The following is an 18,041-nucleotide window of genomic DNA, read 5'->3' as shown; positions in this document are numbered from 1 at the left end:
ATGAGTATCTGATGTATGATGGCTGTCTGGTCAGGTTTGTACACTGGACTGTTGTTTGGATTTATTGATGGTCCTGGGTTCAAAGCCTGCCCTCTCCCATCCCCCATCAACCTGAGGGAGGTTTGGACTAGGAAGTAAATTATCTTCAACTCTGAAGGAACATCTGAAACATGTAGGCCTAAAACATTTTACAAGATAGAGATAGATAGATAGATAGATAGATAGATAGATAGATAGATAGATAGATAGATAGATAGATAGATAGATAGATAGATAGATAGATAGATAGATAGATAGATAGATAGAGAGAGATAGAGAGAGAGAGAAAGAGAGAGAAGGGGGGGTCTGTTACCTTCTTCCAAAAATGGGTAGAAGCCATAAGAAAGATGTGGCACCAGCTTTCTGGCCTTGATCTCTTCATATCTAGTCCAAATTTTAATTTCGGCCACCTGGACAGTCCTAATTGCCCGCTCATAGTCAATGCCAGGATAGTGATGAATGTTATAGGAGTTTAGATCAGTCGTTGAAAGCGTAATAACCTTTTAAGGGAGAGCAGTCAAAGCGTTAAAGGTTAATATACCATTGAATACCTTAAATGCTTTTTGACTAGATTAACACAGAGATAGGTGTAGGACATAATTTTTTTTCAAAGGAATGCCAGTAATTTATACATTTAATATTGGTGTTTTAGCGTATAGGAAGTAGTTTCTTTTTAGTGCGTTTTGTTGTCTAGAATATTGTGTGTGTGTGTGTGTGTGTGTGTGTTTACGTCATCCTTAGTTCCCGCAAGAGAGAGAGAGAGAGAGAGAGCTTCTTTTGTGAGCTAGGTAGCTGGTTATTTGTTTCCCCATTGTAAGGGTACGTAAGTACATAGTTTTATTAAGTAAGCTGATCTTTGGGTACGGGTGTCGCTATTGAAAAGTTCTTTCTTGTAGCGGCATCGCTAGATCTAGGTTTTCTTTTCGTTTCAGGGTGTTAGGATTTGGGCTATGGGAAAGTGTGTCGCCTTTCCGCCTTTGGAGTTTTGCAGTAACTATTGTTGTTGAGGTGTAAGGAGTTGAGGTTACGTTGGGCGCCGAGATGGAGTGTGAGCGTGAAGGTGTGTTATGGCTTATGGAAACTTATTGACGTTATATTAGACTAATTCTTAATTCAATGATGACTTCAATGATAGTGATGTATATGTAAATATGTTGATAACTTATAATTAATAATTATTAAATATTGTTCATATTGATAACTGTTGTTATTCACTAACTGTTCAGTTGAATAACTGTTATTCGATGTTCGTATTTTACATGCCATTACCTGTAGGTTCTTGTGTTACTCTGTTCAGGCTGGGGATACGGGACCATCATATCATACCCTACTTAAGTGACTAAACCCACCTGACCATTTAATTTTTACCATTATAAAAGAATTGTTACTGAACATGATGTCAATGCTGGATAGGACATTAATTTTTATAAGAATTGCTACTTCATGAAGCTAATAAAGTCGCCATGTGCTAAAAAATTCCATGAGCTGTCTTCCAAAGCCATACAATGCTGAATAGCTGGTGTTAACTCTTTCTCTCCTAATTACAGAGGTAATTTGTTGATATGACCCCATTAAATTAAATTAATTTTAAGCTTTATAAACTTAAATTTGTGTTAAATAAAAACAGCAAGCAGTCTCCTATAATTCTAAACCAAAAGTAAACGTTTTCTGATTACCAACAAAAATATTATTGAAGTTTAATCTTAACAGGGTAGAATGTACAAATGTGAAAAATGAAGAACATATTTCAGAACGTGGAAAATAATTATGGAGATAAAGAGTTAATACTTTTAGCAAGCTTGCTTACTAGCATTAAATAATCAACAAGTGTATGTTAATGAGAAAAGAAATCTAATAGATGGTACATTCAGAATGCTTGCTTAGTTTTTTTTATGCTTGAGCGCCTTTAAAAATGAAGCAAGCTCTAGATAAAACATTAAAAATACTTTTTTAAAAATCATAAATCTTATAGAGCGATTGCTTTTTTCTAAGACTCTGAAAGTCCTGAACATGATAGTCCTTTCAAGAACACGATAGACATTTCAAAATTGATGTTGGATCTAGATCTAGGCCTATATATATAGTCATCTAGCCAAATAAAAATTTCTAAAATTTATTACTTTTTACTTTGGAAAAGTATAATAATCAAACTAGTTTTCTGTGCAACCAATGAGCTAGCAATACTTGTCTCAGCAATATACATCAACCATTGAATAAGTGAGATGAAACGTGACCTCAAATCAGTGAACATCAATACTGAAAATTGGGAAGACATAGCTCTAGACCACAACAGATGGAGAGAGACAGTGACCAAGAAAGCTATGGACAGTGAAAGTACATGGGTTAAAAAAAAAGGCTAGCTCCTCTACCACCAAAGCAAAAGCCCCCTTAACCTGCGCTACCTGTGGACGGAAGTGTCTCTCCAAAATAGGGCTCCACAGCCATATGAGGAAGTGTGCTCTGAGATGAACCATAGTCGTTCTACGACTGAAGGAGGCCAATGAGATGAGATGAGACATCAACCATTACATTTCTAGAAAAATCGTTAGAGCCCTTTTTTGAGATCCGAGTCCAGGTTTCTCCACCCTACAGGTTCAATAAGTTCTGACTTCAATAGAGATATTGTAAAAAAACAAAAAGAGATCCAGCCAAGAGTATAAAAAAATAATTTAAAAATCTACGAAGACGTACTGTGGTTTTTGTAGGGATAACATTCATGAGGCTGAACCTTTTCAAGTACTCTGACATACGAGTGGTATCAAGCTTGACTGCCGCTGCTCGTAGCTTCTCATTTACGCTGGCAAAACGGAAGTGTACTATGACAAGTTCTATCGTTCCATAACTTCTTTCCTTAACGTAAAAGTTGTCCCTGGGAATAAAAAAAAAACTATTTTTAAAGCAAATTAGTAATGAAACTAATCTTAACAATGACCTTATCTTAACAACGACATTTTCTTAATTCTGTGTACTTTTATTTTTTCAATAGTAGTAAATACACATAACATAAAGTGATAACCCATATAAAAAAAAGTTCCTCTTTCAGACCTAGCGATTTATAGGGCAGATGATGTAAAGGTCATCTGTTTCTGTGGGAAAATTTTCACGAGGGTGTCATGTGGCCAGCACAACGACCAACCACCTTTTACTTTTCCTCAGCTAATATCAGGTACCCATTAAAGTTGGGTGGACTTAGAGGATCCCTAAAGATCATGAAATTAAAAATCCCAGTCTTCATCAAGATTTGAACCCAGGCCCTTTAGTTTCACAAGCAACGCACGTTACAACTCAGCAACCATGCCTCCTAATAACCTACATAGTGCTTTACAATTATGAAATTGATGTTGTGGTTATTATAGATATATTAACAATAATAAATTTAAACAATTTTTACAAATGAAGGTTAAGGGTCAAAATGTCAAAGTCAACAGTGCAAGAGGAGTAGAGTGCTCTTACAATGAGACCAGAAAAAAATACTCAGGAATACACCCAGAATAAAGGCACTTTTCTTCTTCCATATGCTAAAGCAAAGTGATATAGATACTATTATAGCATGAAGCAGGTTGCATGAATCAGCCGCAAAAATTAACTACTTGAGTTTCAGTCACTAATTAGCATACTTTTGGAAAAAGATACATGCATAACTTGAAAAATCTTTGTTTTTTATTTTTATTTTTGAAGAAATGTCATAAAACTTGAATCCCCTAGGTTTATATTAACTAATCTAAATGTCTTTCATCGTTAGAAAAGTTGCTGTATGGTACTTACTCAAAGATAGACATCCGACTATCCATTAAAATCCTGGGATCCATTGGAGTGGGCTCCAATACATCTATCGATTCCTGGTAATATCCAACATAGGCACGTACCAGAGTTTTCTCACTGAAGATCAACTTACTGGCTATGTCGACCTGCGGAGCAAGTAATACCAATACATTAGTAAATAAAAGGTTGTACAGCTGATAATAGGTTGTACAGCTAAGTGGCGCAAACAGCTGGAAATTGATTCACAAAGTAGAAGGGAAATTGTTGAGTCAAGATTTGACATGAGCTGAGTAATGTTTGCTGAGCACAGGTACTTTGTTCTGGTTACCCTAGAATCACAGCTAATTGCCTTTACTTTTACTGCTAATGTCAAAAGTGTGGTGGCTGAGTGGTTAAGCGCTTGGCTTCAAAGCCTGCGGTCCTGGGTTTCGATTCTCAGTAAAAGACTGGGATTTTTAGGACACCTCCTGAGTCAACCTGACTTTAGTTAGGGAAAGTAAAGGCGGTTGGTCGTTGTGCTGGCCACATGACAACCTGCTCATTAACCATTGGCCATAGAAACAGACGACCTTAACATCAGCTGCCCTATACATTACAAGGTCTGAAAGGGGAACTTTACTTTACCCTGCTAATGTCAGTTACCATTGATTTGAGTGGACCATGCTCAGTCCTACAAATCTTCAACAGAATTCAAACTTTGAGATGGTCAGCTCAGAAGCCTAATGTTGTACCCCACCATACCCCAACAGAGTAAAGTAAAATTAATAGTAAAGTAAAGTTTTTCATCAATAAAATAAATCTAATTTATAACTATTCATAATTACTAAACCTATTGTGGATATAACAATAGATACATAAGGTAATTTAGGCAATTAAAATAATAGGATGGAACATGAATGGTTCTTGCCAAAAATGAAGGAAGAGTGCAGTATTTCACACTATTTCACAAACCCATTTTGCTACCTGCATATTTTGACAGATCTAATGCAGAAAAAACTGTTGTCTGCCTAGAATGCAATTTAATTACTTCTCTACACATTTTTTTTTGTAAAATTAAAAGTGCTCTCCATAATTAAGTAAGTAGCTATAACTTAAATCAAATTCTTAGTGGAAGTTTAGAAATATCCTGATAAGATATTCTGATAAGATTGCAAGTATTAAAATAATCATAATCCATAGAATTAAATTTTGTTACAATCTAACCAGTGAATTCACCCCACTGTTTTTTTTTACACTCTAACTAGAGAATATGCCCATTCTTTTTAAAACCCTAAATCAGAAATTCGCCCCATTTTTGTTACACCCTAATCATGGAAATCGCCCCATTTTTTTTTTGTTACACCCTAACTCAAGAAATTGGCCCATTTTTTTGTTACACCCTAACTCAGGAAATTGGCCCATTTTTTTGTTACACTCTAACTCAGGAAATTGGCCCATTTTTTTGTTACACCCTAACTCAGGAAATTGGCCCATTTTTTTGTTACACCCTAACTCAGGAAATCGCCCAACTACATTAAGCGTCAAGCATCTTAACTTACAGCAACACAATCTCCATGGTGCAGAATACCCAGGAAAGAGGCAGCCTCCCCACCACACAGTGGGATGAAGGAAACAATCTGGGAGGGATTCTCAATCTGGATGTTACGACTGTCATTGATGGCTGTCTGCATGTGGACGATAGTCCCAGGTTGGGTGACTGGACTGAAAGACAGGAAATGAAAAGAATTCACATTTTCAGACCATAAATTCAACACTCTGAGATGACTGCATGCACATACTTGATGCCAAAAATATTTGAGCCCCAGACAACTGGGGAAGTGTGAGCCCCCAAATGACAAAAACATTACTACATATACAAGTTTCAATCCAATGTGTGAAGGTGTCACCCTTAAGTTGGGTCCTTGACTTAAGTCCTATTTGGCCCCTTCTGGTGACAGGCCTGCATGTCTAATCAAAAGTTAATGAGCATTTTGAATCAGAATGAAATTGATCTATAATTATTGGAGGATCAACATTCTGAATCAGCATCGTACAATTAAAGTACATCTGTTTAAATATATAGGATATAGGATCATCTTTTTGAATCAATAATTAAACTTGGTATTTAAACAATTTATATGATTATTAGATTAATGCTTTGAAGCAACATTTTCATGCTGGAGTAAATCTATACAAAATTATTGGATCAGATTTGTGAATCAACATTTTGAATCAATACTAAAAAGCATTGTGAATCAACATTTTGAATCAATACTAAAAAGCTTTGTGAATCAACATTTTGAATCAATACTAAAAAGCATGATAATCACATATATGTATGTGACAGAATGGATCAAAACTATGAGTTTAAGTGAGCTAATGTTTGCTCACCAGCGTTTCAAATGATACATCATCGTTCCAGACAGATTGAATGACACCTCCCTCATGGGGCACTCTCCCAGGTCCAGCTGCTTGTTAAACTTCTTCTGATACTCGAAGGATGTCACCTGCATGCTGGCATGGCAAGTTGGTCTGCAAAATTATTTTTTTTAAATGTTATAATAGGTTTACTGACAATCACATAGCAAAGTTTTCCATCATGTCAGTGTCGTCTCAATATCTTAAAATAATAATATCTTAAAGTATTTTATTATGTCAGCGTCATTAGGGTCCATTACATCACCTTATATTTCTTTATACTGCTTTCACTATTTCCATCTTTTTTTTATTCCTTTACTATTTTATAATTGATAAACATAAACAGAATCTCACACACACGCACACAGTAAACAACGAGCAGATTAATGAAATTATATTATTATTATTATTATTGAGAAGGATCTAGAAATGGAATTGAGATGCTACAGAAGGACATTTAAAGACCGCATCACAAACCAAGAGATTAGAGACAGGGACAGCGATTTGACCCCACAATGACCTGTAGCTATCTTAAAAAAAAAAGTTTAAAATCTATGGCCATAATACAACGTCTTCGGGGCTCGCAAAGACCTTCCTTCAGGGAACAGTACCAGGCAAAGAAAGCGATGGGAAGACAACATCAAAGAATGGACAGGCCTGCCATTGAAAGAGGTTCTATCTAAGGCAAAAGACAGAGAGGAATGGAGAAAGACGGTCGACAGACGGTCCACCAGACTAAGGGATTGGCAAAGGTAGAAGGTCAATACTCCACACATTCGGAGTATTTAGCGGAACACTTTGCTTATTTTGTAAGGAAGTTAATTCACGGGTGGCCTACTAGTCAATTACTCCAGTAGTTTTTGGAACTCCTATCCAGGCCGCACACAACACTATACAAATTTAAACATGTATATTTTTTACAAAACTTATATCAACTCACTCTGTCTGTCAATCTGTCTGTTTAGTAAAAAGTTTGAACATGTTTTTTCTCCTATTTCCCATTCTCGGATCAAGTTAAAACTTTGCACAATTATTTATTAAACCTGACAAGTCATGAATCAATAAACAAAAATGAAACAGTTAGTTAATTAATTGTTGGTGAATTAATTATTTTGTTTGATTTCGAAAGGATGGGAATAAATGCAACTTAATGAGAGATGTGTATATATATATATATATATATATATGGATTTAGTACCTTAGTACCTTCTTTAGCCATCTCTCTAGCTATCTCTGTCTCTCTCTCTCTCCCTCTTTATTCATATCTCTTTCTCTCATCAGCCATCTCTCTCTCTCTCTATCTTTAGCCATCCATATTATTCTCTCTCTCACACACTAGAGATATTTAGATCATTCTATTTAGTCACTAACCGACATTCGTCACACCATGACAGTAACTACCTACTAAACTAGTGTGGGAACCTTGCCCCTCGCGGCCCCGTGTTTCGAAAGGGCGAATCAAAATGGCAATGTCACAAATAAATCTTGCAATATTATCCGGAAGGGTTTCAGTGCGTAGCCCCAGAGCTACTCATCAGTTTTCTAAGCAGTAACCGAAATGATTTAGAAAGTTTTACAATAAAAAGATAGATTATATATATATATATATATATATATATATATATATATATATTATAGCTTTTATATAGCGCTATTTTCATGCTTATAGCATGCTCAGAGCGCTTTGGTCCAATCTCATTTGTGGACCAGTGGGGTGGGGAGGGGGTATCTAGGAGTTGGTTTTCCGTGCTGCCTTTAGGCGCTCAGTAAACGCAACTCTGCCCGAGTCGGGTGTAGAAACTCGAGCCCCCTTCTAGGTAGCCAAGCCAAGCCAAGTTCAAGCGCACTTAGCCTCTCGACCACGCTTCCCACAATTAGTTATACAACAAATAAAGTTCAAGCGCTTTCTCTTATTTTATAAATTAAAGACGTTCCTTCAAAAGATAATAAAATTGCGTCCTTCGCGTGTCCATGGGTTATTCTAGACCTGCATGTAAATAAGAAAATTAAAGTCTGCTAAGTCATTGGTTTTCTTAATAAACATCATCATTCATGCAACCAATTAACGCACTAATATGACACTTGAGAAGAAGTATCACTTGTGGTGATATGTCCTAGCATATGGAGCAAGAGATGTGTAGTGATGTGAACTAAACTGAAATTTCAAAGTCAAACTAAAACTAAGTTTCCACTAAAATAAAGTAGTTCAACTAAAAGTTGATCACCAATTTCAAAAGACTGCTCAAGTAAACTAAATAAATATAATTAAACTGATAACAACTTTTCATAATTGAGGGGGGGAGGGGGGTTGGATCTAGACCTAGATAATCATCCGACAATGTAGAAAGTTTTCTCCATAATAAAGTCAGTAGTCGGTTAACCCTTTAAATGCGTTTGGTAGTTTAGCCTCAGAACACTAGAATTGTAATTCTATTTTGTATGCACTCTTTAAAAAACAACAACTCAGCACTTTAAGGGTTAAAGAAAATGCTCCTTCATAAACGCACAAAACAATTTTAAAAGATGTCTAAATAAATATATGTGTTTTGTAACTTTGCTTTGAGTTAAAACCTTTGGAAAAGGTAAAATTAAACTTACTTGTATAACGGAAAATCATACAGTACCGGTAAAGTTTTAAATCTCATAAAAAGAAATCACTCTAGAATTTCACATTTATAGATGTTAACCCCAAAGAAATAAAAAAAAAAAACGAAATGTCTTGAGTTTTAAGAAACATTGGACCAGTGTAACTATTTTGGTGTAAAGGTAGAGATAGGTACATTCTTGATTAATTAGACCAGTGTGTTATTTACCTGTCTGACCACTCAACATACTCTATTGCATAACTCGCAAGAAAAAAAAAACACAGGGTGGTCTTCTCATCATGGACTATACAATTCAGTACACTATAGGCCTACATGTGTATGTCTATCTGACCTGGCTGTTCAAACCAGTCGGACACACAGTCTATTTCCTTTTTGGGCAGGGAGGGCGTAGATTAATTTTTTTTTCTTCTAGAGTTGGTTACCCTAATGCTCTTACCTTTAGATTTAGACTTAGATCTCAATAATATGTCTAGTAAAGACTGTTATTTATTATACGCTTCGGCTTCATCTAAGGTTTAAGCTATAAAAAGGGTGCAGGCCTACTTGATGTTCCGGCAGTCCATAAATTATTGTTTACATCAAATGGATTGATTAATACCACTAAATATTGACATAATACGCTTTTCAGATTCCCACTATAAACCAACAGAGATTAAAACCCACCACGTGACTCAAAAAAAAAAAAAAAGCCTGCACAACGGCTGTGTTATGGAGTGTGTGTGTGTGTTTCTATGGTGACGGTGGGAAGAGCTTAGCGATTGGTTGTGAATGATGCAACATAGGTGACATTGTCGTCATTTGGTCTTAGTTAGGACACACGACTCCAGAACGTGAGACTGAAAGGTTGTGTTATTGTAGTGAGTTAGATTGTGTTAATGAATATTATTACTGAATTCTTCTATATTTATTTTAATTATCACAAGTTGGTTTGTGTCTATATTATAAATAAAGTTCTATTTAGTTTCATTCACAAATGGAAGTTATTCAGGTTATTTGAAGTTTTATTAGTTAAGATACATTACGCCTGCAACGGTTTAGTTGTCAATCAGCAGTTCAGTGTCAACGACCGGTTACAACACCCATTCCTAATTATTGCATAGAAGCTTTTGTCAAAAACAGTTAAACATTTATAATGCTGCAACTTTCAAGTGCAGATGTTGACTCCCATAACTTCTACCTGCATCTTACATTACCCTCTTCAAATGCAGACTGACTAAAAAGTTGTTAATTGCATCTTTTTGTTTGATAATCAACGCATGTAGCCTACCAGTACAGAAAAGAGGGATGTGCGTTTCAACCGCTACCTCATGCTGAAAAGTTTTACACATTTTAACTTAAAAAAAAATAATTAAACTAAGACTTTAATTAAAATTTGGCTTTAATTAATTTTTTAGTTATCGGTACACTAAAACTTTCAAACTTTTAGTTCACTTCTGCTCATCACTAGAAATCCGCCTTTGTCTTTGCGTCTTTCTGGGTACTTTCTGTGTATTTTCTGTGTATTTTCTGGTACTTAATAAGTTTTTTTTTTAAGGCATTTGTAATAAATAAACCTTACTATTGACTGAAATAATAACCTTTACCATATACGAAATTAACAAGAGATCAACTTTAAAACAGATCTATTAATATTAACTATTGATTTTGGGATCTTTCGGGCGCCTCTGAGTCCACCCAGCTCTAATGGGTACCTGACATAGGTTGGGAAAAAAGTAAAGGCGGTTGGTCGTTGTGCTAGCCACCTGACACCCTCGTTAAACGTGATCCACAGAAACAAATAACCTTTACATCATCTGCCTTATAGACCACAAAGTCAGAAAGGGGAACTTTTATACAAGGGATACATTCACTATTAACTCTTTCTCTCCTAAATGACGATACCAACGTTGATTTCACCAGAATGTGGTAAATAATAACGGAGAGAAAGAGTTAATAAACGTAACAACAAACCAACGTTAAAATAAATAGCTTTCACGATACATATTAGAGTTAGGGTTAGGTTTATCTGGAAGGCAAAGCACCGTCTTTTATCTAGGCTCCATCCTCATTCTAAACAATAGCAGGTCGACAGCCGCTTTAAGCCACAATGCACTTAGCAACAACATTCACATACAGATGATGAAACTTTTTAGAACATTCAGGATGATTTGCGTGAAGACAATGTAAAGGAATAAAAAGGTGTTCGACCTGAATTTGAATTGGTGTGCTAAAGCCTCCTCAGCTTCCTCAAGACAATACACTAACCTCTGTGCCAGGGAAGTGCTTAGGAAAATAAAAGGTTTGATAGTTATCTGGTGTTAGTTTCAAACTTTTCTCTCTACAAAGTATAAGGGGGGAATAATTCAACTTTTACCACCTTATCAGTCAAGAACAATTTCTTTCCCTTTTTTGGAGATGCCAAACAAAATAATGAATTACCAATAGTTAATTAAAAATTTGTCTTCCATATTGATTCTTGTTTTGTCAGTTAAAAGAAATAATTGTGCAAAATTTCAGCTTGATCCGAGATTGGGTGTGGGAGAAATAATGTGTGCAAACTTTTGGCCGACAAAGTGATAAGCTCTGTAATATATATATATATCCTTATTCCGAAAGAGGGGATAAATTCATACTAGTCAGAAAAATTAATATTTAGGTCTTACATATAGATACAATTTCAAGTATTTATCGCAGCATTTTTGACAGAGTGGAGAGGGCAGTGGGGTATACAATTGACATTTTAGACATATATTTAATATGTCTATTTTCCTTACCATTGTATCATCCAATTATCACATGCTCACGATCTCTACCCCCCCCCTTTTTTTTTAATTTTCTGTCCCATTGAAAAGCCTTTACACTTGGAAATAAATACGTACATACGATGACGACTTTGCGCTTCACAATTTTAGGAACTATTCCCAACCAAGTGAAAGGTCAAACACAATAGCGAGCCCCTTTCTCTTTAACTGTGTGTGTGAGAGTTTGTGTGTGTGTTTGTGTGTTAATAATGTGTGCATGACACACAGAGTTATGGAAGAGATATCCCGGTTTGGGGAGGGGGAGGCATTGTTTCCCCCACTAGGAAAAAAAAGTGCATAGCGGAGAAAAAGTTAAAAAAAAAAAAATTAATAATAACTGTACAGTTCTTTCCCTAGAATCAGCAAAAATAATCCCGCGCAGGAACGGCCCCCCATTGTCTTTCCATTTGACCCCCAGGGAAAGGAACGGCCTATTGTTCGCGTCTGCTGGCATATGCAAAGTGTCTCACAGAGGAACAACGATTGGTCCGGTGCACTATGGGAATCGTATTTCAGCCACGTCCCTCCCCCCCCCCCCCCACCCCACCACACTACATTACCCAAGGTTGGGTTGACTTTTGGCCCACGGTAGGCCTAATACTTATATAAGAAGATGAAAAGTAAGAGTGCCCCACTTTCAGAGCCATCCATGGGGGTAGACAATGTAAAGGTCATCTGTTTCCCGTGGCCAACGGTTAACGAAGGTGACATGTGGCCAGCACAAAGACCAACCACCTTAACTTTCCCCCGACAAAAAGTCAGGTGCCCACTTAGTATTGGGAGGACTCAGGAACGTCCTGAGAAATGCCCGAACTTAAAAACGGTAGAAAACACCCCAATAGAAAGAAAACTATACGGAGAGCTCCCTGATTTGGAAACCACTGCACAGTTCATCTCATATATTGGTCTAGTCATCTGAACGCTCCAACATAACAATGAGGACGAGGAAGAAGAAATCGGAGATTCAAACCCCATACTCTTCGGTCTTCGGTTCGGAAGCCACTCCACCATCACGCCCACTATAAGATTTGAATTATTCCCTACCCTTATTATACCCTAAATAAATCCAATTAACTTTTGCTTACAAAAAGACATTTGTTTTCAATAACTTTGCACAAGTTTGACAGCCCAGTACATAATACTTAAAAATTTAAAAACCAAACCTTAAAGATGAGAAACAAAACAAAACCAAAACATAAGCTAATAAAATTCTCATCTACAAAAAAAAAATAATAAATAATTAAAATCACATTTCTAATCTCATATGCGAAAACAAAGTACCAATCGGTTTAAGTATATTGGTCGGCTTTACAGGATTCGTTGGACTTTCCCATGCACAGCTTCGCAAGTCTTCTTTGTGGAGCTCTACTCTCGCCTCTGGCTATATTTAGTAATTGTGTTTTTGCTATGGCTTCTGTAAAAAAAATATTTTCTATGGACAGGTTGTTAGCCTCTCGCAAAATTTGTGGTAATTAGTGGTACTTTGATTGGGATTAAGGGGAAAATTAATAAATGGATAAAATATTCAGTTGTTCCCATTGGATACGTTTTTTTTTTAAAGTATTTGTGTGTTTTGCTTGTTTACAGTAAAGTAAAAATAAAATTAAACTTCCCATTTCAGACCTTGTGGTCTATAGGGCAGATGATATACAGGTCTACAGTTAATGAGGGTGTCATGTGGCCAGCACAACGACCAACCGCCTTTACTTTCCCCAACTAATGTCAGGTACCAACTAGAGCTGGGTAGACTCAGATGCGCCCAAAGATCTCGAAGTTAAAAATCCCAGTCTTCACCAGGATTCGACCCCGCGACCCCTGGTTCGGAAGCCAGGCGCTTTACCGCTCAGCCACCGCGCCTCATGCTTGTTAACAGTAATGTCACTAAACTATATATAAATTATAAGGTAAGATAAATCACATTTTTAACTGGTTAAATTGATTTAGTTATGCTAATTTCATTGACTACATTTAAAACAAAGTTTGTTGCAAACCCGCGGAATCTGAAGACCTAATTATCCTTATCAAAGATGCGGCAGACGTTCCCGTGAGCTGAAACTAATTACTTCTGACAGGGATCAGAAAGGAGGCCAACAGTGACATTTGAAACAGGTGAGAGAATTCACATGAATGAACGCGTGCTGGATCTAATAAAATTCTAGCTCCTCCGTACATCTGCGAGCGTCTATGTGCGCGATTGGGTGCGAGCATGTGTCTGTGTGTGAGTGGGTGCGCGCCTCTGAGATCAAAGGTAAGCATTTGCAGTGGCAATACCCAAGGTTTTTTTTTTTTATACCTTTCCAAGAGCCATGTTCTGAAGGTGAATGGCCGCCATGTTAGGGTGTGTGAGAGTGCGTTTACAAAAACTACTTCCGGTTCGAGGCAAGACGGAGAAGAAATAAGCCAGCAGAAGATGAAAACGCGGTTTTGCTTTTAATTATTATTATCGATCTCCAAGAAGAAACCCCCAAAATCCAAGTAAAAATTCAAAGGCACTATTGAGCTAAAACCGTAACAAAATTCCAATCGGCCATTACCCTGTCCGAATGCACATTAACATCCGAACATCCATTAATGTGCAAACGCCCATTAATATTCAAACGACCATTATGTCCAAGCATACATTAATGTCAAAATGTCAATTAATGTCAAAAGTTGCCAATCAGTAATTAAGAAAAACCTACGAAAAATCTGGCCAAGACATGTAAAACGATGTACCTTATTAACATAATTTATGACCATGAACTTAACTTTTGCAAACGAGTAGGCCTACACAGCAGACGTAACTAGATTTTTTTTTAAAGGGGAGATAATGAAGATGCAAAAAGTAAGTATGTATCTTTTGTGAACCGAGGATATATAACACATTAATAATAAACACAAACAGGAGGGCGTGGTAGCAAAGCGTTTGGCTCCTGAACCGTGAAGTCTTGGGTTCGAATCTCTGTGAATAATGGGCTTTAGAATTTCCACATTTTTAGGACGCCCCTGAGTCTTCCTTACTCTGATAGGTACCTGACATTAGTAGGGGACAGTAAAGGCGGTTAGTCTAGCCACACTACACACTAGTTAATCGTAGCCCAAACAGATGACATTTACACCATCTGCCCTATAGATCGCCATGCCTGAAATGGGTACCTTTATTTTATTTTATTTATTTTTTACTTTTCAACACAAAGAACCAGAAACAAATAGATGCTAGCCCAGTTTTGCTGACACGGGAAGATATCAACGCTATCACCTTACCTTTCACAGGCCCACAACAATACGATCAGAAAGGCGCAGAATCGAAGTCCTAGCCAAGATCCTTGACGGTCCCTGACCTTCGCCTTTGAACTCAGCGATGACGCCATCCTGTGAACATACATTGGGGTCAGAGATTATATCATGACGTCAATATTACATAATGGCAAAAAAAAACAACAACGAATTAGATTCCATTTTTTCAATTACGTAACAAGAAAAAATATAATTCATGGTACAGAAAAACTATTTTAGATGTCAATTGTAGAAAGTATAGGGAACTAACATTTTATAGATGGGAGCGGGCAGGGTTCGAACCCTCGACCGTCGATAAATCCGACGACAGTTCAGCGCGCAAACCGCACGACCAGTCAGCCATCCTTTTGGACGTTATAATGATTACTGTCAGGTGGGGTTACAATTTACTTAACTAGGGGAGGATTAATTGCATTGAGTTCCCGGGTTCCGGCCCACCTGAACAGTGTAAACCAGAACAATATGAAACTGACTTGCTAAACATCGAATACATGTCATTCAACTGAACAGTTTGTGTGTAAATGTTTGTGAAATGTTTTACATGTTTCGGAGGTTCCTTCAGAGTTGAAGATAGTTTACTTCCTAGTCCAAACCTCCCGCAGGACGACGGGGGATGAAAGTGGGCAGGGTTTGAGCCCGGGACCATCGATAAATCCAAACGACAGTCCAGCGCGCAAACCGCACGACCAGGCAGCCATCCTAGTCCCGATTGAATAACAACAATTGCTCAACAAGAACAATATTTAATAATAACGATACTTTAACTTGCGTTAATTAACAACAAGAGCATAAGTTCAATGAACAGATGCAGTGTTATGATATGAAATGATGAAGTCTCCATTGGTATGCAAATGTATATAAACTAGTTCAACAACAATATTGAACGCTACGAATGGTGTTAACTCTAATATTCAAAAAGGGCGGGAAAACAGATCGTAGCAAAGGAATTGAGATGCTAGAAAAAAAAAAGTTACTAGATATCCTTTACAAAGACCGCATCACAGATGAAGACATTAGATAGAGCATTAATACAGCAATTGGATCCCATGATGACCTGCTAACTACTGTAAAAAAAAAAAGCTTAAACTCAAGGTCCTCAGGGCTTGCCCAGACCTTCAGGTAACACTACCAGGAAAAAGAAGAAGAGGCAAACAGAGAAAGCGATGGGAAGATAACATAAAAGAATAGACGGGCCCGCTATTCAATGAGATTCTATCCAAGGCAAAAGAAAGACAGGAAAGGAGAAAGATGGTCACCAGATCATGAGTGGTGCCCCAACAGTTCAACAGACTAAGGGATGGGTGAGGTGAAGTAAGCATGTTCCAATTTAAAAAAAAAAAATAAGTTTAAATAAAATACCAACCAGAAATAAACTCAAGCTGTAAAGCTATAGCTAAACTGTATCTTATCTTCTTATCTTATATAATACAGACGTTACTTCAAAAAACTATAGTTAATCAGAGCTAACGGAAACTAACAACTAACCAGGTAATCATAATCCACCTTAGAAATATTACATTTGTTTCTCCAAAAGAAAAGATAATTACTTTCTATGCATGTGTTCAATCTAGTTCCCTCGTCCCGTTAAACCGTGACCTCCGTGTCGAAGGTGCCGGTTAAACAGAGATACTTAGACTTCAGTTCTGGAGAATCCTTAAAAGAGTTCGCTTTCGTAAATAAATAAAAAAAAAAGGATGGGGTGATTATGAAAGAACCTTTCACAATGATGTCCAGGGAAGAAACCAGTCCATAATAAATAATATGTCACTTTTGAACTTTGAAAAACGCTTGAAGACCTTGGTATTATATCCAAGTATATAGATAGAATTTAATAGTTAAATATAGAGTAAGATTGAAGACATCCTCTTGTATTTCAGATAAGCGTATAATATAAGGCTAGAATGAGGACCTTAGTTAATATTCAATCTATTATAGATAAGCGTATGATACAAGGCTAGGATGAATACCTTAACTTGTATCAGATATAAGTTAAAGATTTGAGCAAAATGTAAAGAAAGATTAAACAAAACTTTACAGATTTGGCAGAACAATATTTACCTGAAAAATGTAATGGAATAATCCGCAACACAAGTAAGAATAACGTAGATGTAAGGTAAGGCGGGGGGGGGGGGGGGGGCGGGCAGCCCAACAACACAATACGTAGAACAGGGCAGATTTAGATCTAGTAACAAGTAGCGCACTCAGGCGAAGGCTAGTGCAAACTCTGTGGCCCAGCTGCAGTCACTCAAGGATACCGTCTCAGAACAGAAAAGGGCGCGCGATGCCTTGTAGTGACCAGTCCATTCCAATTAGCCAGGTTTTTATAACCAGCGGGAGGGGGGCGGTGTGGGAGGGCTGGTACGTAGGAGGAGGCGGAACTTGACGCAGATCCTAAAAATTGAACAATGTGAGGAAAAAGGGGGGGGGGGGAGAATTACAAGTGTGACGTTGAATGGGTCAAGAAATATCGTCTGCACCTGAACTGATCGTACGTAACCTAGAAGGCGTTGAATCATCAAATTTATAGTGGAACTGGAATGGAGTACGCTAATTAATTCTATGGTGGAGAGAGGGAGAGAGAAGAGAGAGAGAGAGAAAGACATGATTGGTAATTTGCTGGCCAGAAACGGGCGTGGGAGAAACGAGGCATGGGAGGGGGAGGGTGCGTCTCAATGAGTGGCGAAGTCTGCGAGAAAAGGCCTTGAATACATGTCATCACGTGATTCAAGACTGCCATCACGTGACATCGCTAGAGAAAAATTTCCGAAACTTGGATCAGATCTTAAGCATGGTAGATCACTGTGACTCTAAGTTTACTATGTTTCCGATATATGAATTTCTGTTATCTTTTTTATTTAGATACTAGGCATATATTACCCGCGGGTCTTTATTTGCGTATCACTGTCGATATAGTCACTGAGATTGTTTTGTAAACAATTAAACAAAATAATAATGTTATAAGTAAAGCGAAATCGTGATTGTAAAAAAATAGTATGAATGGAGCTATCAAAATAGCTTATCGACCTAAATCCATTTTTTCAAATAAAAACATTTGCTTGTATGTCTACATATATTTGATTAAAATAAGAAATGAATAGACTTATTTTGTATGTTCATGTGTCAAAGTATACAGTAGGTCTTTCATCTTGAGTTAGAGATAGCCTAGATCTAGACTAATCTA

General features: G+C 37.1%; 1 protein-coding gene across 9 annotated transcripts in view; it reads right to left on the bottom strand.

The window, feature by feature from the left end:
- The window catches only part of LOC106068973 (uncharacterized), a 129,901-nt gene that overhangs the window by 12,417 nt on the left and 99,443 nt on the right, over window positions 1-18,041 (bottom strand). For 6 of the 9 annotated variants that reach the window (XM_056012337.1, XM_056012335.1, XM_056012334.1 and 3 more), the window contains 7 exons: window positions 14,828-14,935; window positions 10,992-11,066; window positions 6,172-6,312; window positions 5,340-5,502; window positions 3,805-3,947; window positions 2,731-2,908; window positions 353-539 (listed from right to left, as the gene is read on the bottom strand). In XM_056012337.1, the coding sequence (XP_055868312.1) occupies window positions 353-539; window positions 2,731-2,908; window positions 3,805-3,947; window positions 5,340-5,502; window positions 6,172-6,312; window positions 10,992-11,066; window positions 14,828-14,935 (995 nt within the window). The remainder of the gene's footprint in view (window positions 1-352; window positions 540-2,730; window positions 2,909-3,804; window positions 3,948-5,339; window positions 5,503-6,171; window positions 6,313-10,991; window positions 11,067-14,827; window positions 14,936-18,041) is intronic. The other 3 variants (XM_056012338.1, XM_056012341.1, XM_056012342.1) reach the window with 1 other exon arrangement.

This window comes from Biomphalaria glabrata, chromosome 15 (assembly GCF_947242115.1).
Source record: "Biomphalaria glabrata chromosome 15, xgBioGlab47.1, whole genome shotgun sequence".
Taxonomy (NCBI): domain Eukaryota; kingdom Metazoa; phylum Mollusca; class Gastropoda; family Planorbidae; genus Biomphalaria; species Biomphalaria glabrata.
The sequence above is the reverse complement of the archived record's forward strand: the minus strand, read 5'-3'. Positions and strand labels throughout refer to the sequence as shown.